The sequence below is a fragment of the Vanessa cardui genome, chromosome 7, assembly GCF_905220365.1.
Source record: "Vanessa cardui chromosome 7, ilVanCard2.1, whole genome shotgun sequence".
In the NCBI taxonomy this organism is placed as follows: Eukaryota; Metazoa; Arthropoda; class Insecta; order Lepidoptera; family Nymphalidae; genus Vanessa; species Vanessa cardui.
This window is the reverse complement of record NC_061129.1, coordinates 10,070,993-10,098,451: the sequence shown is the minus strand read 5'-3', so window position 1 is coordinate 10,098,451 and position 27,459 is coordinate 10,070,993. Positions and strand designations below refer to the sequence as shown.

The window sequence follows — 27,459 nt, the reverse complement described above, 5'->3', positions numbered from 1 at the left end:
TGGTCAAAACTACAGGCACAAGGGACTTAAAATATCAGTGCCAATGGTTGGTGGTGTACTGGTTGTATAAGAAATGATTTAAAAAATTCCAGTGTCATTATATATGTTCCATAAAGTATAAGCAATGATCACACTTTCAGGTGGTCTATTCCCCACATTACACTAATCAAAGCATGGTGGTTAATGGGTTAACATTTTGTCAAAAACTATAGCAATTTTGTCATTCTTTTGTATAAATATTGAGCTGTCCAAAGCCAATGCTCCCTGATACTCAGAAGATTCATATGGGTAGTAAATAATTATTTATTCGCTCTTAATTTGTAAGTTATAGCTTCTATGTTAAAAGCACTATTGCTTTGTAATATTTGTGATACTGTTGAAATGAGCTGCATTTGTGCAATCACAGGACATTTTTATTGAATATACAGGATTTAAAAATAAACAACGATGTTTTGATGATGATTTATTAGTAAAAGCTATATTTCTTTAGAAAAAATCATCATTAATACAGAAAAAACACAGTATTCTTTTTCTTAGATATAACTTATTTATACCCCATTCTGAGTAGATTGTACATCAGGTGAAGGTTCTTCTTCAGAATGTTTATTCGGATCATCAGGTTTCATCGCTGGGAATAAGAGTACCTCCTGAAAATTGAAATTATATTAGTTATGATATGATGACTATCTCTATGCTACTGATAAGTATGTGTATCTTTAATTGATGAATGAATGGTAATTTTCATTTTTACTAATAGTATATTATAATCATTACGAGAATAAAGTTTTATGCTAATTGAAAATTAAACAAATAAAGAAATAGGCAGAATGCAAATACACTTACTTTTATATTATTACAATCTGTCAAGAACATAGTTAGCCGGTCTATTCCCATTCCCCATCCGCCAGTTGGTGGAAGCCCATACTCTAGAGCAGTACAAAATGCCTCATCTGTTGGAGGGGTCTCATCATCACCAGCAGCACGATCTTTAGCTTGTTGTTCAAAACGTTCTCGCTGTGTTGCAGGATCATTCAACTCAGTATAGGCATTGCATACTTCTTTTTTCATAATAAATAATTCAAACCTAAAATGTAATTACAGGCATAAAAATTAAGTGTTGATTTATATATTATAATAAGATAACATTTATTTAAGTACATTAATTCCAAAAGATTATAATGAATATATATATGATCTAAAATAGGAGAATATTGATTTGATAATGGAAGAAAATGTTATGTTGAGGATCTAAAGGATCTAAAGGAGGTTCTCTAACTGCTTTTACATAAGAATAATTCAATCACAACAAAAGAAAAAATATCAGTAGTTAAAAGCCTTGATTTTATTTTATTTTTCAATTCTTTGATATAAAATAATGAACTATCATTTTTAATTATTATAAACTTAAAAAACATAAAATATAAAGAATGCTTCAAGTTGCAAGCAAGGTGATGCAAGTAAAAAGTAGATATGGTTCAATGTTTATACTTATTGAGTTTATCAAAGTCATAGAGATAAGAAAATATAAAATAAAAATCTGTTTTGTTGTATTAATAAACATAGACAAATTACCTCTCTGTAAGTCCAGGGATTTCTCTATGGTACTTAGATAATGGACTCATAATTTGTGGATGATCAATTATGAATGTAGGATTAATACATTTTTCTTCAATAAATTCCCCAACTAGTTTATCCAATAGTCTAGCTGTAGTTCTAGGTGCTGGACATTCCACCTAGTTGTAAGACAAATTCTATATAAATAACTTATTATTTTACACAGAATATATATATGTCTAATCATACATACCTCATGCTTCTCACATAATTGGCTCAGAAAAGCATTTGCCTCAGACGTGTCTAATTTATCTGGTGCTGGAAGTTTAACATTCAAAACTTTTTCCAGTGTTGCAATCATAGGCACTCTTGCAAATGGTGGTGTAAAATCAACTTCTAGCTCCTCACCTTCAGGTCCATCTGGGTGATATTTTATCTATAAACATGGTAAATGGTTATAATAAAAACAGCAAGACAAATAGTGTTTTTTACATGTAAATAATGTTACCTTGTAAGTACCATGAATAGATTTAATCATCCCTGATAGCATTGTTTCCGTTATTGTTATCAGATCGTTGTAATCAGCATAAGCCATATAAAATTCACAGGTAGTGAACTCAGGGTTGTGAGTCAGATCAATACCTTCATTTCTAAATTGTCTACCAATTTCATACACTCTGTCTAATCCTCCAACAACCAACATTTTGTGATATAATTCAGGTGCTATTCTCATGTAGAGATCCATATTAAGGTCATTGTGATGGGTTATGAATGGCTTAGCAGTTGCACCTCCAGGGATCATGTTCATCATAGGAGTTTCTATTTCGAGAAAGCCCATATTATCTAAAAAGCGTCGTACATAGGCAATAATTTTCGCTCGGGTATAGAATATTTGCCTGACCTGCAATTACATTTTTATATATTATACTATTTTTTAATTAGATTAATATAATTATTGGCCTGAGTATTTGCTTTCATATAAACTTAAAGCATAAAACTATAACACACTATATTTAGTTTGTCTGAATAGGCTCAACTATATCTTAAATATATTGTTAAAAGTCATAAGTATCTCTTTACCTTGTCATTCAAAATTAGATCCAAATATCTCTTTCTAAATCTTGTTTCTTTGTCTTTAAGACCAAAATGTAGATGTGGCAGCATGTGTAGGCATGGAGAAAGCAATTTCACAGTTTTCGGTATGACAGAGAGCTCTCCTTTCTTGGTTTTTCCAGGATGACCGATGCAACCAATAATATCTCCTCTCCTCAATTTGTCAGTGTCAGAAGCAAATTTGGCCTCCGATTCATACATCTTAGCATTTGCCATAACCTTGTAAAAATAAAGATAATTATATATGGAAAACCCTTTTACCATTGTTATTTCATTTTATACTCTAAAATAATTGACCCGTGGTAATCCAGCACTTCCTATATTGTTATATATAATGTTTACAGTACATATACATACATAATAAGCAGATTTACTGCATTTACATATATCTAGAAATCTTTCTCAATGTTTTTTAAGCATGTCTTATCCTGTTAATAACAAAATAGTTATGTAATTTGTCAGATTACAAAGACAAAAAAATACTCTTTAATAGGAGGAAACAGGGGCAATATTCTGTAGTTCAATAATCATTAGCCTCCTGTTACAAATTATTTGTTGGATTACCAGGGGTTTACCAGACATGTAGATATTTTGTTAAGTACCTGAATTTTTACACCCTCTCCTCTTAAATCATAAAATATAAGCTTTGCACCAGATTCTCTAATTGAGTGCACTCTACCAGCCACTGACAATGTGACATTTTCTAGAACTTCTCCACTATTTAAATGATTATATTTTTCAATGAACTCCTCTAATGATATAGTAACCGTAAATTTGTGAGGGTATGGATGATCTTCTTTGGCTCCATTCTTCAGAGCCGCTATTGCGCCTGAGCGAAGTTTATAATATTCATTTGGGCTTATTTCTTCTTCAGCTTTTACATCTTTTTTCTCTACTACAACTACAGGCTGCTGTGCAGCTTTTTCAGCCTTTTCCTTCAATTTCTGTTCGGCTTTCAATCGACGTTTTAATTCACTGTAAACGATTATTTAATTATATTAATGTAGATCTACCGTAATGTCTTAATCGTAAGGGGTAAAACCAACCGTGTATTCACTGCTGCAAAACGTTTTACTGAATTTGGTATATATTTAAAATTCCTTTCAGCCAAGGTAGGTAAGGACGAAGCAATATTCTTCAATATAAACATTTTGACTAAATTTCTCACACAATACTCACTTTTTTGAGATTTTTTCACTGGACGCGTCAGCCATTTTAATTGAAAAGCTTCACTTTATTTATAGTTAATATTCACAAATAAATTGATTATAACCTAAGAAAAAATGGCAAAGACACGTTCAAAAGATCCTGAAATGTCATAATCTTCGATTTGACATTGACACATGACTCATTTTATTGAAATGACGAAACTAAAGGCATACCTACACACAAATACAGCACAACCAATTCATACGTAAACGGTAGACCAATGCCTATTTCTATAATAAAAAATAATATAATTATTATATAATATTACTTGATTAATTAACATAGTGTTAATAATTGTTGCACATGCTTTTGAGCGTACAATTTTGAATTGCAAATGCTAAATGCAAGTGCAGTGGCTAGATGTTTCATATGTAGAAACAACATATTTTTATTTGTATTTTTGAAGAGCAAGTGTTAATTTGAGTAAAACGAATGTGTTCTTATATTTTCGCTTAATCCATATCCAGTATGAAACAATTTAGTGATCAAGTGAATTAGTCAGAATTATGATTTACAATTATCCCATTGTGTACTATAAGATGTATCAGGTATCATCGGGCAATAGCAAGTGCTTATCATTGGGCAACCAACCAGTCCGCTAAAGTAATAAATAAAAATATGCACCTTATATTTAAGTTTTGTTCTTTATTCTTATTTTATAGGAAAATGTATTGAAAATGTAGGAAAATGTTCCGAATACTGAATGTTATTCATATTAATATTATAGTTGCTTTAATGGCTTAGTAAACTAGGGACTGAAGGGAAACCAGATCCAAGCAAGTACCCATACTTGATCTGGTTTATGAGGATATCAAAATCATATAATATCACTAACATATGAATAATAGAATATAGAATAAATGTAACTTTATAAAATATGATCGAACTGAACTTTTTTTCTGTAATTTAATAAAATTGATTTTATATTACTGGCAATATTTGTATTGACATCACAGCTGTTCGTTTCATCTGCCTGTCTGTGCTCTGTGTCGCTAGATACGATTTTATTTTAATAATTATTGGACATTTGAGTGAAATTTTGTTTTATTACCATAGAACAGGAAAAACCAATCTAAAGATATATTTGACATTCGGAGATAGTGTGCCAGGTTGGCGTGCGTTTTATAAACTATTCAAATCCCATTTTTATTTCTCTTGCATTGTAGTGAACATTAAAGTGCATGTACTTAGTTCTGTGATCTTGTCATAGTCTGTTTTTGTGTATAATTGTTTATTCCAGGTACATCTTATGTAGACGGTTGTTACGAATATCATTCGCGTAAGTTATTTAAATACTATGCCTCTTTTTGGGAAATCTCAGAAGAGCCCCGCGGAGTTAGTAAGGTCCTTAAAAGATGCGGTCACTGCATTAGAAAGAGGTGACAAGAAAGCAGAAAAAGCACAAGAAGATGTGAGCAAGAATTTGGTAGGTCGTAAGGATTAATTCTTCTTTTTTTAAGTTCCACTTTCAAGGATAGTAATATAACCTTTTTTAATGCAGGTTTTAATCAAGAATATGCTTTATGGAACATCTGATGCAGAGCCACAAACTGATATTATTGTAGCTCAACTTGCACAGGAGCTTTATAATACAAACCTTCTTCTTCTTCTGATTCAAGTAAAAATATTTAAATAAAACAATTCTATATATATTTCTTATTACTCAATTTTTAATAATCTTCTCTTCATACAGAATTTAAACCGTATTGACTTTGAAGGCAAGAAGGATGTAGCCCAAGTGTTCAATAATGTTTTAAGGCGTCAAATAGGAACTCGCTCCCCTACAGTTGAGTACATATGTACTAAACCAGAGATTCTGTTTACTCTGATGTCAGGGTAAGATCCATACATATTAGTAAACTTTACATAATTGTTTTATTATCATAATCTTATGTAAATATTTGCTTAATGAGCCTAATGGTAAATATATTTCAATTATATACACACTGTATATTACCTATAAACATATTTTAAAATTACTAATGTTTAGCTAATAAGTAATTAGTGTCATAGTGCATAAATTAAGTTTTATCAATGTTTCCTTACAGATATGAACACCAGGAAATAGCTTCCAACTGCGGGACAATGCTGCGAGAGTGTGCTAGATATGAAGCTTTAGCCAAGATAATGTTATATTCAGATGACTTTTACAATTTCTTCCGTTATGTAGAAGTATCCACTTTTGATATTGCCTCTGATGCCTTTTCTACATTTAAGGTTTGTTGAAACTATTTGTATGATCTGCAAGCTATAGTTGTATTTGTTTTCAACATATGGCTGTTACAGGAATGAAGCTAGTGTGGTAATAAAGTCTTACATTACCTGTCAAAGCTTGATAAGTATAAACTATTCATGTCTGACATAAATGAAATACTTCAATTAATTTTTTTAAACATCACTACTGTCTTTATTTTTACTTTTCTTTGATATCAACTTTTGTTAATTTCATCATTCATTTGAGATTGAAATTAAAGATAAATTCTCATATCAATCTTATCAGAACAATTGTTAATAAATTTTTTCTAAATGTTAATTGATTTAGTAAAAAAAAAAGATAGCAGCAGCTCTTTTGGCTTGAAAATAATGTTTTAATAGAATTTATGATTAACAAAACACATTTTATTTCAAGGAATTATTAACTCGACACAAAATCTTGTGTGCTGAGTTTTTAGAAGCTAACTATGATAAGGTGTTTAGTCATTATCAACGACTGTTGAATTCTGAAAACTATGTTACTCGACGGCAAAGTCTGAAGTTACTCGGAGAGTTGCTTTTAGACAGACACAACTTTTCTATAATGACGCGCTATATTACCAACCCCGACAACCTTAAACTGATGATGAATATGCTTAAAGAAAAGTCACGTAACATACAATTTGAAGCTTTCCATGTTTTTAAGGTAAACATTTTTTTGTAAAATTATGCATGTGGAATATGTTTTTGTTAATTTTGCTGTTTGTTGGTGTTGTTTATGCGTCTTATATTTTCTTCCTTCTTCAAGACACCTTACACATCCTGACACCAATACATTTGGATATTTGTAAAACATGTAAATGGGTTCTCTACTAAACTTTGAATTCAAAATTACAGTTAATTATTATATTATTTTCTGTGTTAAAAATAAAAATGTATATAAATATATCAGCTACACTCAATGATGATGATAAAAAATAGGTTACTCTTTATATTTAGACTATGTATTTGCTACTTATTTAAAAAATTACACTGATTTTATAAAGATTTCATGCTATATTTCTAAGAACAAAATAATGATTAATGAACATTTTCAAAATTTCTTGTACAAATTATTTCTTCATGAAAATATATTATAGATTAAAATAAGATCAGGATTTTCCTAAGTTTAGACTATATAATTTACAAAAATTGTTATATTTAAGCATCATTATGTAATTTCAGACCATACAGAATGTTGTGTGATATAATTTGCTACTTTTACATTTATAAGAGTCCTTATATTTATGTAAGTTTCAAGCTCAACAATGACATTAATTGTGTATTATGTTGCAGGTATTTGTAGCAAATCCTAATAAACCCAAACCAATACTGGACATTCTGCTAAGAAATCAAGACAAGTTGGTAGATTTCCTCACCAAGTTCCACACAGACCGTTCTGAAGACGAACAGTTTAATGATGAGAAGGCTTATCTAATAAAGCAAATTAAAGAGCTGAAGCCATTAGAACACTAACATTTATTTTATTGCATTTTAAAAAATCGCCACTTCCTCCTCGAAAGAAGTTAGTTATAGATGCTATTATATTTAAACGCTTCTAAGTCACCAGAGGGTGTTGTGTGCTGAGACAGGGCTCTGTAAAAATAAAACATTCGAATTCTAATGGATTTTACATTCGGTCTGTGATGAGTCAGGAAGAAAGTATATTTGTGCTACGAGCAAATTAACATTTTTAATAAAGATTTGTAGGAATTAGCATTATTTTATTGGTTTTACTTATATCTTTTGTAAGTTGTTAAAACCATTTTTAGTTTTATGACGTGTTTTGTGACAGTTCCTAAGTCACAATGGAAATAGTATATTTTATCACATTAGCTTACGAACCATTGTTGAAATTTGAACATAACGGAATCGAAATTTGGAAAGTCGAGATCTAAGGACTTGTAAATATGACATCTTTTTTTGTTTTTTTTTTGTACTCTCAATATCAGAAATATAGATTGTTAAATATGAAGGAAATATATTTTATATATTGTCAGTATTGGTTATTTATTACGCGATAGTAATATTGTTCCATATTTTCTGTACTACATTATTTTGATATAACATTGCTGTGCTTAAACATTGTAATAGTATTTGCAATATTTTCATGAATATTTTTTTGTATGTATTATCGAAATTTCTTTATCCTATATTTTAAAGTCTATTTTATTTTATCAGCGACATTAATGCAGATACATTTTTGAAACTGAATAAAACATTTGTATCATTATTATTTATTTTTAATTTATTTTTACCCTTGCGCTATAATTCTGATTATTATTAGGCTAATTGTTCGGACTCGTTAAAGAGTAAAGCATACGTATTGAACTTCTAAAAAATAAATTTAATAACTAAGTTGAAAGTTAAGTACTGTGAAATTTAGTTATGAGATTATATAATTTAGCTAAGGTTTGAGTATATTTGAAAAGACTGTTGCCTTTATTAATTTTTTTTTTATATATTTAATAAAGGTAGGACGGCCAAATAGGGCTCCTGATGGCTTTCTGTAAATAAAGCCTTTTTGTAGTCTTTGGCACTAAGAAACATTAACAACTAGCGACCCGCCCCGGCTACGCACGGGTGCAATACTGGTATTCAATATGCTACAGGATTTGTTTATTTACGACATTAAATTAAGCACTTCTATAATTATCGGTGTTTGTTAAATACATCGACAATGCGCCACCTCGAAAACTAAAATGTTATGTCTATGGTCAGTAGGTGTAGGCAATATTTGTCTTGGCACTGGCTTACTCTAACGTAACAAAATCAAGCGGTATCAACACAAATGACCTTTAAGTAAAGTAACACAACCTGTAAATTTCTCACTGCTGGGATAAGGCCTCCTCTTCCATTAAGGAGAGGGTTTGGAATATATTCCAAAACGCTTTTCCAATGCGGGTTGGCAGAATTTCGATGAAATTAGACTATGCAGGTTTCCTCATGATGTTTTCCTTCACCGTCGAGCACGAGATGAATTATAAAACACAAATTAAGCACATATATAGATATAGTGGTGCTTGCCTGGGTTTGAACCCGCAATCATCGGTTAAGATGCACGCGTGTGTGGGCCAGCTCAGCTCAAATGAGCTTATTTTATTGAAATTGGTAGCGTTACTGCACCTTTATAGTCAGGCAGCATCAATCAGCTTTATGATTTTTAACGTATTTACCATTTTTAAAGGTATTTATATTGAAAATAAATAGTTCTATTATATGATTTGACTACCTTTCCTTTCTGAAAACTCCAGGCTTTTCTTGGCAGACTTATTACGCCTGATGGAAGAATTGCGTGTTAGCTTTCTTGATATATAATAATAAAAATGATGAATGAAAACACTGCAACTTCTACTGTCATAATTTTTATTAGACAAGCAATCCACTGTACACCTTGGCTTAACTATGGTTAATAAAACATAGTTTTTAAAAGTAACATTTCATATTTATCACAAAATACAAATAAAATATATACATACGAAAAATAAGATATAAATTAGCTATGTAAAGTGTTTTTGCGGTTTTGTGTATATTTTGAAACCGTACACATTGTCATGTCTGATAATGAATGTCTGTTAATGAATGTTAATTGTGTTTTTAAAAACGTGCTTTTCATAGACCGACGACGATAAAATCTCGATTATATTATTATTAGTTTGAACAACATTCACAAAATTAGATCTTCAACTGCTAATGTAAATAATAGTCAAGGCCGAATTTATTCATGCATTTGTAATGAGGTGACAACGTTCTGCTACTATCGTGACATAAAAATAAATTGTACAGATAAAATTGAACATACATGATTATTAAATTCGGCTTAAGTTACATCTTAAATATAATACAGTAAAATTTCTAGTTACGTGGCAATAAACATCGGTATAAAACATTATCTTAATGCAACATATTGTGTTATTCGTTAATTTTTACGGTCGGCTTTGTAATCAACAATTACAGGTTCAAAAATTTACTCTTGATATTGCAAGTTATTCCATCAGATTTTTTAAATTTGATCTATATATATTTTTTATTCTTTATAAATTTGATATATTTTATTCGTTTTGGTTTATTATGTTTAAAAAGTTAAATAAAAACTTATGACGGTGTTTCAGCTAAGTATATGACAATAACGTTTTTATTTTCTAGAAATACATAGAAAATAAAATTTACATCTCTGTCACGTCTTAGGCCGGCAAATTTTAATTTTAATACAGTTCTAAAATATATATAAAAATAAACATTGTCAATATTAATATACATATATAAGTAGGAGTATGGGCAGTGTCAGCTGTAATGTCGTAGACATAGTACCATTATTTTATAAATATCAATGTTATTGTTTGATAACAGTTTAAGTGGTATTGGTATTACATTTTTTTCCTGTATTATGTTAAGTGTATTGCACGATTTTATAATTAAGAAATTGAGGCGGATTCCTTCGAAATGGGTCTCTCAGAGACAAACTTAATCCATTTTCATTTAAAAAAAAGTTACAAACACATTGAATCAAGAGATACATATAATTTGAAGAGTACTATATTTTATAAAAAAAGAGAAATGAAAATAAAAATTCCTTTGATAAGAAGTAACAAAGAAACTAGAACTTAGTTTATTATTTTTCACAAACTATGAGTTATTCTAGTTCTACTGAAGCAATTTAATGACTCTTATTAAGTTACTGGGAAATCTTTAAGCACACATATAGATTTAGAAATATTATTTACATGGATTTTAAATAAACTGGTGTACCATAATCTATTTTATTACAGTTTGTATTTATAAGTTTGAAAACAATTAAAATTTTTAATAAATAATACGTCCACAAATAATGCTGTTTCTGTTAATATTTAATATAATTTGACATGAAACTACCGTTACATCTCTAATATTATTTAATGTTTTCGTTTCGTACAACTTGTAATAAAATAAAATCAATATTTGGATATATATTAACAACATAATAATATATAGTATGTACACAAGAATTGTATTTTGATTATTTTCAGAAATAAAAAAGTTATTTACAAAATATAATAATGGATAGTATTTAGGAAACTGATCTGCTTTAGACTTATATTAATACCACTAGCCTATTTCATAGTAAAATTCAAACCATCCACTTAGTGTTTCGTGATATTATGAGACGGAACAGAAAAACATACATCTTACGGTACTACGCTGTTCACATTAAGTGAAGCGGACTCTACGACAATCTAGTAATAATATATGAAATCTACAATTTTATATGACACTAAGATTTTTTTTAAAAAGTGAAAATTATTACACTTACAAAATTGCACAGGAGCCGTGACCATAGACAAAAGTTCAAGACTGAAATTATTCAAAGACTTTATCTATGGGAACTGAAATTATTGGATTATGTATAATTAAATCAGTGCAACTGATATCGTGAATGCAAATGGTAGTCTGGGGTACAGCAGTGCGTCTGCAATAAAAATCGTCATCGTCATCGTAACTTAACCTTTTTTGTGCCGCAAACCCTATATGGCAAACCTTATATCGCACTAAAATTTAGTTCTTAGTATATTATTATGTGTTATCTTGAGGCACTATTTACATTTAATGTCTAACTTAAATACTTCATTCAGTAACAGGTTTGATATACTGCTTTGTCACTCTTCAAATTGCAGCCTTCCCCTGTGACCTGAAGGTCACAAACCAAAGGTCAAGAAACGATAATCCATATAAAGGAAATAGTCACAAAAGAACTTTCAATTTCGATATTACAACATAGTTTAAACTAAAATGAAAGAATATTCATATACGAATAAATTATTTAAGTTTTTAAATTAATTTGTAGTTACAATAAATAACATTCATACAAATATACATTCTAAGGAATTTCGATGTAAAAGAAATGCAAAGTTAAGTATACATGTTACTTAATGTGGATCATTCGGAAGGCAGATATTGTAAATTATAAAGTTACTATGAGAATAAAATGATCTTTGTTGATTTTATCGCGAGTCCATAGCCTTTTTGTGATAGGGTTGTCTGATGTTGATATTTAATATAATATGGTACCTTAAACTAATTTTGCCGTGTAGATATAATTACAAACTAGTGTTATATTATGAAATTATTTTAAGACCGCATAATACAAAGAGATCAATCATATTAAGAACACTAATTTCATGAACTGTACAATGCTTACGCAATAATTTACAACAGGCGTTTATATCTATATAATTTTGTTAAATATTATCATAAGCGAACATAATTTATATTTTTACTAACCAATTTTCTTGTAAAAAGTATAGATTCGATTTCATTTCAATAATACAATATAATTACACTCGGAATTTTAAATTTTCACAAATCATAAAATTACGAACCACAAGGTTTCCTTTACTAATGTAATTCCAAATTTAAATCGATCGTTTGTTTGATGATGGAGTTTCAACGAAGGATATGGTTTGTGTTAGAATAAAAGTATAATGTTTTTTTCGTACAAAGTGTAAACAAGGTCAAGGTCGAGTGGTTATCGTAACCGCACATTATAGATTTCTTATCGCATAGTCAGTGCCAATGGTTAAGACAATACAATAAGTGTGCACGTTTATCAATTGAAAAAGTAAAAGTAAAGTAACAGCCTGTAAATTTCCCACTGCTGAGATAAGGCCTCCTCTTCCATTAAGGAGAGAGATTGGAACATATTCCACTACGCTGTTCCAATGCGGGTTGGTGGAATGCACATGTGACAGAATTTCGATGAAATTAGACACATGCAGGTTTCCTCACGATGTTTTCCTTCACCGCCGAGCACGAGATGAATTATAAACACAATTAAGCACATATATATAGTGGTGCTTGCCTGGGTTTGAACCCGCAATCATCGGTTAAGATGCACGCGTTCTAACCACTGGGCCATCTCAGCTCATCAATTGAAAATGTCTCGATAAAGAAATCTCTAATATGTACTCTTTGGGTCAGTTCAACTCATAATAATGAGTTGTCCGGTGTTGTTGGCGTACACGAGCCCCTGTCCGGGCTGTGGCGCCCATCGCAAGCAGTTGAGACTCGTAAAGCCGTGCTCCCACGTTTGCTCCAACTCTTTGATAGGCGACAAACCGGTCCGACTCGAGCTCTCTGAAATGGAAAGGTTTTTGTTTTATTTTTTTGGTTTCATGTGTCTGTCACCTGTGTCACGATTCTAATGAGATTTAACTTTAACTTGACTTTACTTGGTGGTGGGGCTTTGTGCAAGCCCGTCTAGGTACCACCCACTCATCAGTTATTCCACCGCCAAATAGCAGTACTCAGTATTGTTGTGTTCCGGTTTGAAGGGTGAGTGAGCCAGTGTAATTACAGGCACAAGGGACATAACATCTTAGTTCCCAAGGTTGGTGGCACATTGACGATGTAAGCAATAGTTAATATTTCTTACAACGTCATTGTCTATGGGTGATGGTGACCACTTACCATTAGGTGACCCATATGCTCGCCCGCCAACCTATAACATAAAAAAAAAAGTAAATTTGTCTCAAATGACTTGCGAGTTCTCGCTTGATGTATGATAAACTCTTTCTATATATTAATTTCCATTATATACATTATTTTAAATCGAGCGGGCAATGGGTGCTCTCCAAGTCCCTATGAATATATATTATAAATAAATACTAATGAATGTCTGAGGGCTTTTAATATAGCTATGCAGCCCGCAGCCATTTGTTAATAACTAGTCAATAGAAAATTTTTCTTACACGACTTTTATTTCTATAGTATCGGTCAATTTCTAAGATAAATAAATAATAATAAATAAATATGAGGCAACATCACATACATTACTCTGATCCCAATGTAAGTAGCTGAAGCACTTGTGTTATGGAAATCAGAAGTAACGACGGTACCACAAACACCCAGACCCAAGACAACATAGAAAACTAATGGTAATCTACATCGACTCGATCGGGAATCGAACCCGGGACCTCAGAGTGGCGTACCCATAAAAACCGATGTACACACCACTCGACCATGGAGGTCGTCAATTATTATCGTCAATAATGTATTATATATATTAATACCATTATATACATTTTTTTTAAATCGAGCGGGCATCGGGTGCACTCCAAGTCCCTATGAATATATATTATTAATAAATACTAATCAATGTCTGAGGTCAATGTCAAATTTAATATAGCTATGCAGCCCGCAGCCATTGGTTTTTGGGACGTTAATAGCTAGTCAATAGAACATTTTTTAAACGATTTTTATTTCCATAATATTGGTCACTTTCTCAGATCCAATGGTATAAATGAGGCTCGTATAGTAATAGTGAGATAGGTCACCGAGCGGGTCGAGGCGGTATAGCAGCGCGAAGACGTTGGTGCGCGCGTGCGGCGCCGACGTGAAGCGGCGCGAGCCCAGCCCCACGGCCAGGTGGCGCGCCGTGGGCGACAGCGCCACCGACACCGCGCTCTGCTCCAGCACCGCCGTGTGCAGGCACTGGCCCAGCCGCGACCACTCCAGCGAGTACACGCCTGCAACCGCCGCCCACTTACTGCTCCACTACTACTCGCTCGCGCTTTGTGCACGCTGCTCCGGTGCGGGATAAGGATTTACATGTCTCATAATGTCGTTGAAATTAGAGACATGCAGGTCTCCTCACAATGTTTTCATTGGTACTACTACTACTCGCTCTCGCTTTGTGCACGCTGCTCCGGTGCGGGTTGGTGGATTTATAGTACGACACAACTTAGATGTAGCATCGGCAAAATTCGTAAAACCGATCACATCCGAATTGAGTACGCTATACCAAATTATCAGTATTTATTTCTCATGCGAATATAATCTTTGCACAAACTTAATAACTTGTAATATCATATGACCTAATATATTCGACAATTTGACGCGTCGATTTACATGCACTTGTTTTCTCTGACGCGTGAATCTATAGCGACGAATAGCGTCGAATGGCGCGATAGGGAGCTATTTCTATTGGTCAAGTAAATCGGCAGTAATCGGTTTTAATTTCATTCCATTGCATTTTCCGATGCTACATCTAATTTGTGTCCTACTATACATTTGTCACAATTTCTCACAATGTTTTCCTTCACCGCTGAGCACGAGATGAATTATAAACACAAATTAGGCACATGAAAATTCAGTGGTGTTTGCGTGATTTTTTGTTTTCACCAATCAGATATCTCAGCTCGTTAATTAATAACTGTATTAAAACAAATTATAAATATTCGGCTTAGAACCATGAGCAAATTACTTATTCTTCTATAGTTCATAACTACATCCCGCGACAAGGCAAAATGGATGTCCGATTCTTTTGTTTTCAGTATCATTTCGACCTTTGTGTTTTTTTTAATTGAGAGTAATGTCTATATTATGAAATGGACCAATTCGACCAAATCATATATTGAAATGCTTACCAGTTCCCGAATTATTAAGCGACGGTAATTACTTTTTATTTATTAAAAATAGGGGAGCTTCACTTACGATGATAGTAGTATAAAATCTTCAAACGAACTCACCTAACCAGTGATTAGTATTTCTGATTCGAGGCACCGGCAGCAAGGCGACCAGGAGCCTTCCGTCCTTGGATATGTCGATGCTCGCGTCATTGTGTATTCTGCACCTCTGAACCACCACATTTTTTGAACCTGAACAATTTCGTAAGTTTATTGATTGTTTACCGTATATTTCAGGATAATAGTCGACAATGTTGGTTGAACTCTCTATACAATTCATATAAAATTTGTTATTTATTTGATATTAAACGATAACTTACTATCGGCGATATCCGGAGTGTTACCCGTAGTGAAATCCCAGGCTTGCACCCGATGCGACGATGCGGGCAGCGCTTCGGAGATTATTCCCGCGTCAAGCAGACCCGCCATACCCGTCATACGCCGAACTCCACCCAGCCCCCCTCCCCCGCCTGGCCCCCCACCCCCGGGGCCCCTTCCACCAGCACCACCGCTACCTCCACCGCCCTCAGCATTGCCCTCGTCGTCCACCACCATAGCATTCTGGTGACACAATAAGTTTAACGTTTGTAATGATACACTAAGGCCGACATCCGTTTCGTTTTTTTATACAATTCAAAAGTACTCACTTGAGCAAGTATTATCGGTTGCAAGTACTCATGGATTCTCGGTAGCCTCTGGTTTTGATTCCCTTGAGCGTCGGGGTTATTGATACTGAGATCACCAACTTGCATCAACGGTACCGTGGCGTTGGTAATGACCGCATGGAATTCACCGGACTCTTGAGAGGGCCTGTTGGCGGATCCTCTGGAGAATATGCGTTCTCTAGTAAGAATATGAGGTCTGTAGTCGTACGAAGTAAAAGAACGACGATTATCCGAATTACTCTGTAAAGGAGATCTGTTCTCGTGCGGGTTTTCACTGTCCGGCTGCAAAGTAAACATTTCGCGAACTGAGGAGGGAGTGTACAAGCGTATCGTTTGGAGACGTCGAAACCGGCTTCGCGCGGCATTTCGTAATCTAACCGCTTGCATGTGTGCCATTCGTATTAAATTTATTCTATGCTCGAATTCATTCATGACGTCAGGGGGCAATCGCGAAGGACCACTTGACTCGCCGTCATTACCAGAGAGAATACCGGAAGGGCCGGCTACGGGTTCTGTGCTCTGAGAATTTCTCGAGGCAGCCAAAGTCCTAGGAATTCTTCTACTAGGTAGTAATCGCAATGTTGGGATTCTGTAAGTGGACGCTGGAGGAAGAGCTTTCTTCTTAATCATTGGATGAGCGTTTGGATTTGTTTTATGCAAAGCTTTAAGTCGCCTACTTTCAATATATAATTCGCGCCTGTTCCTAGCAGTCGCTGAATTATTTCTATTGGCAGCAGCAATTTGTACAGCGAGACGATTACTCCATGCTTGAATTGCGCTACTTTGAGATATAACTGGCGCAGGTTGGTTTGTATTTTCCCTGGCACTATTTTCAACAGGCGTGGGTTGAACAGTTGGTGATGTTTCTCTTTTCATACGTTTATTAGCATTGCTTTGCAAACGATCTTCTTCTGTTTCACTAGCCATTGAATGGTGTGGTGACTCATCTGGACCATCAACGTTAACAGGGCCAGTGTGGTCAACATTTTCCAAACGGATGACGTTCAATGAATCCACGCGTTGAGGTGAAGCGTTGTTACTGGCACGCCCGTTGTTTCTGTTGGTCATTAACATTAAGCATGTGAGTGCTAATGCCTTTTTTAAAGTACGTAACATATTTATAATTAATTGACTCAAGCCTCGCTCCTCCAAACACATCATCATCATGTTAAACATAACAGAGAGCACTTGCATCGCTCGCATGCGTATCTCGTGCCTTGTCGCACTTATCTCTATAGCTCTTGCAAAGTCCCTTCGCGGCCTGTTTGAATATCTATTTGACAATCGGTTAGCGGCGGAATTTCTTGATCGTCGTCTCAGTTCATCCTCTGGCCTCCACCTATAACTCGACTGTAACCTTCTCCTAAGCGATGGAGACGAACGAATGTTTGGTCTCGTTTGAGAAGTTCTACTAGCCTGTGGCTGCCGATTGTCATTTGTATTTTCCCTTGAAGTACTTTGTTCGGGTTCAGCGGGAACACTAGTATTATCTGAAGTAGCTGGTTCATCTCTAACAGGTTCCGGATTTCTAACGCCCTCAGAATTTCCTTGATTACTATTGCTTGTGGGTCTCGCGCCTCGACTAGAGCCACGGGTAACATTATCCGTCATTTCAGTGAGCATCATACATCTTTCTAAAAGTGACCTCGTATAATAACTGGGTAAGTCTTGTCGACCGGTTTCTCTGTGTAACATTAATATCCTTCTACGCAGGTTCTCCCACATATTACGCAGCTCTGGCATCGTGGTTCGGTTACCTCGCAGCCACATGTTAGTGAGTTGCATGGTATGCTTCTGCAATGCACTAACACCAGCCCTTACTTTCCTAAAAGCCTCATCCGGTGGTACTACGCAACCATTAGCCCAAAAATTATCTCTACTGGTAGACGGCCTGTTGGGGTTGAATTCACTGCTGCTGCTGTTTTGGGATTGTGTTTCTTGAGTGTTGGTGCCTTCAGTATTGCTTGTACTTGGGCCCTCACTAGGAGTGCTACTTTGCGTCCGAACACGAAATCGGCTGCTGTTTGCTGAAACATTTATACCACCCGTCTCAGAATTGGCATTTTGCGTCCTAGAATCATCAAGGTCAAAAACTAGCCTATCCGTGGGATTTAGGGGTCTCTCAGGAGCTGCGGAAGTTGAAGGTTCTGCAGCAGGTCTCTCAGTTTCTGTTGTGTCCTCTTCCCTAAATGTAGAATTCCTAGTTCTAAAAATATTGACTTCTGGAGACTGATCACTGTCTGATTCAGAGCTGGTTGATAGGAAACCAGGACGTAAGTGGGAGCTAAAAATTCGAGCACGCGGGGGTGTCTCTCGAGGACTTTCTCCTTCGTTGTTGTTGTCTGATTGAGTCCGGGTTGTCCTAGTACGGCGAGGCAGCTCCTCCTCGACGCTGGCCAACGTTGATAGTGACATATTTGTAATCAAATTCAACAGCCTAGTCCCTGAATCTCTTAAAATATCTCGTATCAAATCGAGACTCTCATTGATGGTTTGTGCATCAACGGGCGCGGAAGCAGAAGACTGGGTTTGCGAAGAAGAGTACGAAGTGGATGGCCTTTGTGTAGAGTTCGCTGTAGAAGCAATAGGTGTATCCTGTGCAGCGGTAGTATTTGTGGGAGAAACATTGTCTGTGAGAGTTGAGGAGTTCTCGTTTGGCACTGAAACAAAAATTCGCCGGCTACCGCTCCATCTGCGAGGAGACAAGTCCAGGATCGAAGGGGAATCTGGCCTATAAGCTGGAAATATGCTCGTACGCGATGTATTGGGAACATTATCAGTCGTTTGTGTCGATGGACTACTAGTGAACGATATTATGCTCGGTCGCTGTGACCCACTGGTCGATGAAAAAGGATTCGGCAAAAGTCTGGACGCTCTTTCGTTTTGGTCGACTGTTCGGAACGATCTTCCAGGGTTGTCGTTAAGAGGGTGGAATGCAGAAGGTCGTGATCCAAACAAGGAATGTACGTGTCGGTCTAAGTTACGCTCCCTGTAAAAAATATATAAAAAGAAATAGAAAATCTGTGTTTATGATGTTATGATATTTTTCCAGCAATGATAGCTTTACCTGGAAGGGCCACTGTCAAAAGACAAGGCGTCCAGATTAAGGAGACGGCTACTTCCTTCTCCATCGTCATTTTCAGTATTATCTTGTGTAGTATTATTAGAAGAGCTTGGAGGTGGAGTTTCTGTAAACAAAAAAATATATATGGCCCGACGTCGTAGTATCACAAACTGTTTGTTACAACAACCTGTAAATATCCCACTGCTCGTCTAAGGCCTCCTCTCCCTTTGAGGTGAAGGTTTTTGGAACATATTCCATCACGCTGTTCCAATGCAAGTTGGTGGAATACACATGTATCAGAATTTCTATGAAATTATACAATCTTTTCCTTCACCGCCGAGAACAAAATGAATTAAAACAACAAATTAAGCACATGAAAATTCAGTGGTGTTTGCGTGGGTTTGAACCCGCAATCATCGCTTAAGATGTACACGTTTTAACTACTGGGCCACACCAACAGCCAGCCAGGCCTCCTCTCCCTTTGAGGAGAAGGTTTTGGAACATATTCCACCACGCTGTTCCAATGCGGGTTGGTGGAATGCACGTGTGGCAGAATTTCTATGAAATTTGTCATATGCAGGTTTCCTCACGATGTTTTCCTTCACTGCTGAGCACGAGATGAATTATAAAGACAAATTAAGCACATGAAACAGCGGTGCTTGCCTGGAATTGAACCCGCAATCATCGGTTAAGATGCACGCGATCTAACCACTGGGCCATCTCGACTCACTGGGCCATCTCGACTCACTGGGCCATCTCGACTCACTGGGCCATCTCGGCTCAATTTTTTGTTAAATTTATTTAATTTGCATGTTACCTTCTTCGTTCGCTGTATGCGTCGAGGATGATTGTGATGTTTGGGAAGTTTGTGCTGTCCGAGTGAAACTGTTCGCTTCCGGCGACGGATCCGTTTCCATGGGGTCCGTGCCGCGGTCCATCTACAAAGAATTCGAACAAGACATTAAAAAAATCAATAACTCGTACATGAAACTTGTAAACATCTGTACTATATTGAAATTATGTACTACAACATATCTATTTTACATGTAATAATTTATCTACCGTGCTTGGCGGAGGAGGGGTGACCGTCAGTCTATGCCGGACCATAAAGAGCCGTTGATAATTCCTCACTAGGCTATCGTATCTCTGCACTAAATTCTGATAAGAATTCACAATAATATCCTGTGTGGAACCAGAATTGTCCTGAGGCCGGTTGTTTCCTGGACTATTGTCAGTGTCGTCTCTTCTTACATTGCTTTGGTTGTTTGCAGGATTTAGCGTTGAATTTTGTTGCAGAACAGAACTGCTCATTCCTGCAACCGTCGCTCTCAACGATATTCCTGTTATTAGTTTATAACCCAGAGAATCAAAAGCCACATATCTAAAATAAAAAAAACACATATTTTATTAATATAGACTTATAAATTCTTATAGGAATTTGTTGTGATAAAATATTATTATTATTGTTTGTCTTTACCTGACTTTTTCGTTAATATTATTCGTAGAAACTTTGGTAAAAGGCGCGGGTTGACTCCAATCCCAAAAGTAGAGCTCATTGTATGTACCGATCACTAATAATTGTTCTCTAGGATGGAATGCTATAGAAGCTATGACTGTTTCATTTCTTACGTTCCAAACTTCGCTGCCACCCTGTACATAATGTGCCTCTTAAAAAATAATAATAGACTACATGTAGATTAATTAATTTGATTAAAAACAAAGTTATAATTATTTGTTTCGTACCACATATTTTAGACATTCGATTGTTAACAAATGTGTTCTTATTTCATTAGAAGTACACAAATAAGATTAAAAATGTAATACAGATATCATATAGTCGCATACTTTCAGCAAAAATCGATAAAGATTAAGTTATGTGTATCCTTTTCGAAACAATAAATGTAAAAAAAAACAGGCTATAACTATTTTAATAGTTTAATAAGATAAGTTAGGTGCATGCTTAAAATTTGGTAGAAAATGTGTGAAATAGCTTACACTAGATATATCCCACACTCTCACTTGACCACCGAGGCAACCTGATCCTATTAGTTGAGGATGGGAAGGATGAAACGCAATGCACCACGGTGTTCGTGGATGACCTTTCAATATTCTAACATGTTTGCCACTTGCCAACTCTGATACATATACATTGTGGTTTCCATGTGTTGACGCAACTTTAGTTCTAAAAACATGGAAAATAGATATTATTTTCCTTAAACTTGTATCTTACTTATAAATATATATATTTACTAAAAGTTACAAGAATAACAACTATGCTTTTTATCTTTTTTTGCTATTCGAATCCACACTTCAATCAATATGATTATATTAATTCATAGCTTGTTATTTAAAAGATAAATTGTTCACAATTTAGAAAATATTATAATAATATCCCTAAACTTTCACTTATGGTTTTTTTTCATTAAATTAGATTTGAAATACTGGGAAACCAAATAACAATATTTTATTACAGTCTTCTAATAAGGAGAAGAGTGAACTTTAGTGCAGCTGTAGCCCAATTATAGATTGTAAATATGTTTTTTTTATTATTACCCACTAATATTACCATTATATGTATCATTAATACAAACAATTAATAACAAAATTTTAGCAGGCGAAGAAGAAATTATTATACATATTTTTGTTCATAGTACAAACAACATAGAAATATATGAACAAATAGCTATAAAGGGACATCATATTATTATTAAACAAGGACAGCTTCAGAACATTACACAATAAGTGAATACAATTGAATCTTGATGTGTAGTCTATTGGAAAGGAATTTGGGGTAAACGAAAACAGCTTAAATTTTGAATTGACACAAAACTAAAAGGACCTATGGTATTAATTATGCATTCATGAAAAACGGCGTTTTGAACGTCGACGAAGTTGTTATCGGAACTTTGACCATAGACTGAATATGAAAAGTTTGGTGTTATACTTTCAATAAAGATATTAATCATGAACCGTTGAAAGAAGAATACGTCAGAACTAGTAGCTAAATGCTTACATAAATCTAAAAATAGTTTATCCTACTCCTGTTTATTTAAAATACAAAAGAACAGTTTTTATATCAATTTTCGATCCCATAAAAATGCTGGTAAGAACTATTCCATTATATTACTGGTTCTATGAGTGTGTCAATGAATTAATACTAAATTATGGGATACTCATATCAGGGGGGAATTTAAAGATTGAAACTGATCCATGTCTTGAAATTTATTTTGAAACATGCAAGTTTACTCAAAAAATTTCGCTTCGCAATATCATAAATCGTAAGAAAAAAGAGTAAAATAATTTTAGTTTACATGAAGTACTCACCCATCTGGACTAAATACCATGAGATAAGTTGATCTTGGATAGCCTGGTAAATCGCAACACTGAAATTAAAACGAATTTAATTTTTAATATATTATAATATATTCCAATATCATTTTTCATTTTCTTGGTGGTAGGGCTTTGTGCAAGCCCGTCTGGGTCGGTACCACCTACTCATCAGTTATTTTACGGCCAAACAAGAGTACTCAGTATTGATGTGTTCCGGTTTGACGGGTGAGTGAGCCAGTGTAACTACAGGCACACGGGACATAATATCTTAGTTCCCAAGGTTAATATTTCTTACAGAGTCATTGTCTATGGGTAGTGGTGACCATGGTGGCCCATAAAAAATACTGCATAACAACTGCATGCTTATTAGATTTTATATAAGAAAATTTTAATATTATATTTTTTATAGTTCTCCTATGTGGTAAGATCTGGAAGAGCTTTTCGTACCATGCTGTTTACTGTTTATTAAAAGTAACTTATGTCAGTAAAAATTAAAAATGACGAGACATATCATACTGTACATATAATAGTTTAATATACATATATTTAAATATGTATGTATATATAACTTATATGTAATACTTAAATATAGTTATATTTGTTGTTGTTTAAGAAGTAACATTCATCTTAATTTTATTTAATCAATAATGTACCATAAAAGTCTTTAAGTAACCACTTTATGGCTTACGAAGGTGACTGATTAAGATTATACTTTGAAACCTTTTAATGAATTTTTTGTATAACATTATGTATGGTTTAATATTTAAACTTGGTTGCATCGATGATAAATTACTTACATATAAAAAAAGAGACTGCTGGGATTATCTCTTTTTAACTACAAAAATGGAGAATTTTATATAAAAAGCTTTGCCCCTTATTGTTAGAGAAATGTCCAAAATCACTGACACAACTGACTTTTACTTATATATAATCCTATATATAACATATATTTTTATTCTTCTACACAGAATAAGGTTGTAAGCATTGCCAAATGATTTTAATGTATACATATATGTAATATTAATACTTTGAGCAATGGCCTAATAGCTGTCCATACCAGCATTTAAGAAATATTATCTGGATAGGTACCACTCATATATCAGTTATTTTTCTGTCAACCTGCAATACATATTTTCTATTGATACCCTCCAAATTGGAGGCAAGTGAGAGATTTCGATGTTGATGTTCAATATCAAATCTTGATTTCCATGATTGGTAACTCATTATCTCTATAAAGGACATTCAAATGGTTTAATGGTCCCAGTGCCTATGGAAACCAAATACCATTTACCATCAAGTGTTTCATTTATCTGTCATCATTTGTATAATACACTAAATTAAAATAACAAATAGTATTTTTTATTGCATAAAACAATATTATTATACAGTCAATAAATATTCTCAGTGCTATGCTATATTTATAAGGATAAAATATTGATTTAGATATTAACTTAAATGTTATTAATTTAAATTTACAATTTGTAACTCAATAGCAACAAAATTCCTACTAATCATACTAAAAACTGTTTTATAAATAAACTCATTTATTATTATATGAAAGTTTTAAAAATAGTCCAAATGCATTGACAAACCACATGAGACAATGCTCTGACTCAGTTAAATCATTGAAAATTACCACAATGGTATTGGTGCATGTAATAAATTTGTAGCCTAATGACAGATTTATGTGTCCGAGCATAGCATACTGTAGTAAACTATATTGAGTTTGTATATTGGGATACTATGTATTGTTCTTAATCTTTTTAATTAAAAATGATGTTTATATACATATAAAATCTATTTATACACACACACACATATTTATGAATATTCATCTCAGTTATAGGGATTTTTTAATGTGTTTGTGGGATCATATGAGCATATTTTTATAAAATATATTGTACTTCTAGTTGCTAGAATAGGTTAATCTAAGCCAATGATTGTAGGTTTGAACACAGGTAAGAATGATTAAACTTTATATACACAATTTGTGTTTCATAATTCATTTAATGGTAGTATTCATTTAAGTAATCTGTTGGTATATCAACTGAGACTGAAGCAGCATAGTGAATTAACCTCCAAACCTTATAAGCGTGGATATGCAGGTCATTACTTAAGGAAATCTTTATGTATAGTAAAATCTTTAATTACATATCTGATCATCTTTTTGCCATTATTATGTCATAGTTTGTTATTTAAATAGTTAAGCTAATTTGAGTATATTACCAATCAAATAAGACGTTCATTACTCTCATTAAACAGAAGCCAGCATAAGTTTTGTTTGTTAAAATCATTGTATCATTTCATACAAGCGAGGAGCATACATATTATTGTTTTGAAAGTACTAAAACCTTAGTATAGATTTAAATTTTTTGTAATGAATTATTTAAAATATATATAAAACTTACTCTTATTTTTAGTGGTTTTTGAACAAGTATGTCCTCAGCAACATTTTCAAGAACAGTCTTGTTGGGAGGGGAATTTAATGGGTCAATTCCTCTCTCCCTCCATTGCCAACTTCTGACAACATTGCCCACATTTTGGGCTTCATCAACTGCATCATTCTTGGATCCAAGCCATTCATTATCTAACACTGGATCCATTACCTATGAAAGGTTTGATTTGGATTCATCAATTTACGATATTTTAAAATCTCATTAGAACATTTCGTTGGTAAAAAAATTGTGAGTAATTCGAGTATGATTTCTTTATAAAAATCAAGTTATTATGTAAGAAATTTTTATTACCTTATTAATTTATGAAAAAAGATGAAGGAAAGAACGAAGGAATCTGAAAAATAAACATTATACGAATAGTTGTTTAGTTTCTAATTTGAATAACAACTAATTACAAAACATTATTTTTAGTTTAATTATCTCATGAATTACGTTTCCAAAGGAAATTTATGTACAAATTTTGTTAATAGATTCGCATTAATAATATGAAAAACAAACAGTCCATTTATATATGTGCAGAAATCGAAGTGTATCTATCTTCCCGCAAATGATAGATTGAAGTGAGCCATATTGGAAAATGTCAACCTATTACCTAGCGTCAATCATTCCATTTATTTATGCTAATATTTCTCAAATTCATCATAGTATATTAGAAAGGAGCACAGGTCGAAAGTGTATCGCTTAAAATTATGTACACAATCTGTCGATGAATCGCACTTCTTGATGTCGATAAACAATGGCAGTTACCTGGATCATATTGTAATTATATTTGAAAATGTTTGTATTAACGTATTACGGTTTGTTTGATTGCATTAATTAAACTTGTAAATTATATTTGTTTATTGAAATTACTGTGATTTTGGTTTTATGATACAAAATTGTTAATGAAACTCGTTCGGCAAACATTCAGCTGCGAACTGTCAAAATCAACTAATGCGTTCGAAAACTAACGTCAGAATAATACAGATGATAAAATAAGCTACTTAAAGTTTTAAATTATTAAATATTAAATGAATATAAGCTTTAAATATTCATCTCGCATAGTATTATTTTATATTTATTCTCAGATAAAATTTTATATACCATAAGAAATTGAAGTTTAAATTGTAGCCACATGGTCAAAAACATTGCAAAAAAGTATTAAATTAATTAAAATATGAACATTAAAGTATTTTTAATCATACCATAATTATAAGATAAATAAAAATATATAAAAACGTGAACTTTTCTTTTTTTATTATTCCAAAAGTAGTTATATCGAATAAACAGGAAATTATAGGAAGTATATGTATACCGTAAACTTTGCTAGACAAAATTGAGCTAGGCATAGTTTTTGGGTGAGATTAATTTGCTTGCAATCTTTAAGTTCCTACTCTTTTTATAGACATTTCTATCCAAATTTAAAGTATTTTGTTCGCTTAGACCAATAATTTTCGAATTAAATGCAAAAATCCAAAACATTCCAGTCACTAAAGTCTGCTTTGTCTGCTTAGACACCTTAACAAATTCTGAGTTAAAAAAATGAGATATTTGTCGTTGATTGTATTATAACTTTTTTCAAGAGCTTACAATACCTTACTTATATAAATTTACCTCAATAATTTAATTTAATTTACTAATATCATACAAATTTTCAAACATAGGTTACTACCAGCTCCCGTAGTGTACAAGGATAAAGTGAATGATTTTTACTCTTTTTTTAAAAGTAATCTCCTTTTATGAAACTTATTTTAGTATTACTATAATAGAAACAATAGGGAAGATGCAATATTTTTATTTTTGTGTTTATTTTAAAGAACTCATACATACTCAACAAATAGGATATACCACAAGAATATTAAAAAGACAGAATATTCTAATTCATTGCAAAAAATGCGGTTTCAAAATGTCAATTTAAGTTTTCGCGCGAAAACAGATCTATATTTCTGTCTGTCACTGGCCCATTGATCGTACTTGTCCTTACTGACTTTCATACTTATGCATGTATTATCCACTTTTGAGACACTTTTTTGTAAAAATTTAAAATAGACTACTCCGAAAAACACCGCCTTGACGTATGTTTTGTGACAATATGTTATTCTACTTCAACAAAGTTTTCAAATAAATGGTTTTTCAGTGGACCTCCTGACACAAAATTGAGAAAAAAGTGGTTACAAATTGAAAAGAGGAATCTGGAGTCTGTTTTGACAAAACCAACTTCCTTTTTTATTCGAAATAAGCAAATAATTTTCGTTTCAATATTCACTTTTTTAATTACTATAACCTCAAATAAGTAGTTATACAGGAGTGACGTCACTAAACGCTAGTTAGTGTTTTGAAATACGTTCCGTTTCAAGTTTCTTTAATTCGTAATTATTGTTAAATAACAACACTATATCAAATGTAAACCTTGCAGT

General features: G+C 33.3%; 3 protein-coding genes across 4 annotated transcripts; 1 reads left to right on the top strand and 2 right to left on the bottom strand.

Annotated features, from left to right (window-relative positions):
* Positions 1-4,005, bottom strand: LOC124530850 (lysine--tRNA ligase). 2 transcript variants are annotated; one of them, XM_047105191.1, is made up of 8 exons: positions 3,847-4,005; positions 3,270-3,642; positions 2,635-2,886; positions 2,063-2,455; positions 1,808-1,990; positions 1,573-1,733; positions 844-1,084; positions 1-647 (listed from the first exon to the last, which is right to left on the bottom strand). In XM_047105191.1, the coding sequence occupies exons 1-8, from the start codon at positions 3,879-3,881 to the stop codon at positions 549-551; spliced, it is 1,737 nt and encodes a 578-aa protein (XP_046961147.1). In that variant the 5' UTR covers positions 3,882-4,005; the 3' UTR covers positions 1-548. The 2 variants fall into 2 exon arrangements, with proteins under 2 accessions (XP_046961147.1, XP_046961146.1); XM_047105190.1 differs by having other exon boundaries at positions 3,714-3,959.
* Positions 4,006-4,823: 818 nt separating this feature from the next.
* On the top strand, positions 4,824-8,344 carry LOC124531158 (protein Mo25). Its single transcript, XM_047105630.1, has 7 exons — positions 4,824-4,985; positions 5,117-5,302; positions 5,378-5,494; positions 5,570-5,712; positions 5,925-6,093; positions 6,506-6,775; positions 7,405-8,344. The coding sequence occupies exons 2-7, from the start codon at positions 5,174-5,176 to the stop codon at positions 7,582-7,584; spliced, it is 1,008 nt and encodes a 335-aa protein (XP_046961586.1). The 5' UTR covers positions 4,824-4,985; positions 5,117-5,173; the 3' UTR covers positions 7,585-8,344.
* Positions 8,345-11,750: 3,406 nt separating this feature from the next.
* LOC124530829 (activating molecule in BECN1-regulated autophagy protein 1-like) lies at positions 11,751-25,977 on the bottom strand. Its single transcript, XM_047105153.1, has 14 exons — positions 25,811-25,977; positions 25,355-25,397; positions 25,016-25,213; positions 22,602-22,660; positions 21,273-21,459; positions 20,755-20,927; positions 20,340-20,658; positions 20,095-20,215; positions 19,281-19,401; positions 16,196-19,202; positions 15,869-16,109; positions 15,612-15,740; positions 14,418-14,609; positions 11,751-13,218 (listed from the first exon to the last, which is right to left on the bottom strand). Exons 3-14 carry the CDS (start codon positions 25,208-25,210, stop codon positions 13,064-13,066), a joined length of 4,899 nt encoding a protein of 1,632 aa, XP_046961109.1. The 5' UTR covers positions 25,211-25,213; positions 25,355-25,397; positions 25,811-25,977; the 3' UTR covers positions 11,751-13,063.
* Positions 25,978-27,459: the final 1,482 nt, after the last annotated feature.

Excerpts from the sequence above, each read along its gene's own strand:
- LOC124531158 (XM_047105630.1), top strand. The coding sequence starts at position 5,174 with ATGCCTCTTTTTGGGAAATCTCAGAAGAGCCCCGCGGAGTTAGTAAGG. Across the intron at positions 6,094-6,505 it reads ATGCCTTTTCTACATTTAAG|GAATTATTAACTCGACACAA; the intron begins GTTTGTTGAAAC and ends TTTTATTTCAAG. Across the intron at positions 6,776-7,404 it reads AAGCTTTCCATGTTTTTAAG|GTATTTGTAGCAAATCCTAA; the intron begins GTAAACATTTTT and ends ATTATGTTGCAG.
- LOC124530850 (XM_047105190.1), bottom strand. The coding sequence starts at position 3,817 with ATGTTTATATTGAAGAATATTGCTTCGTCCTTACCTACCTTGGCTGAA. Across the intron at positions 3,643-3,713 it reads TTTGCAGCAGTGAATACACG|TGAATTAAAACGTCGATTGA; the intron begins GTTGGTTTTACC and ends AATCGTTTACAG. Across the intron at positions 1,991-2,062 it reads CTATTCATGGTACTTACAAG|ATAAAATATCACCCAGATGG; the intron begins GTAACATTATTT and ends CCATGTTTATAG.
- LOC124530829 (XM_047105153.1), bottom strand. The coding sequence starts at position 25,210 with ATGGATCCAGTGTTAGATAATGAATGGCTTGGATCCAAGAATGATGCA. Across the intron at positions 20,928-21,272 it reads GAGTGTGGGATATATCTAGT|GGTGGCAGCGAAGTTTGGAA; the intron begins GTAAGCTATTTC and ends CATTATGTACAG. Across the intron at positions 19,402-20,094 it reads GCATACAGCGAACGAAGAAG|AAACTCCACCTCCAAGCTCT; the intron begins GTAACATGCAAA and ends TTTTGTTTACAG.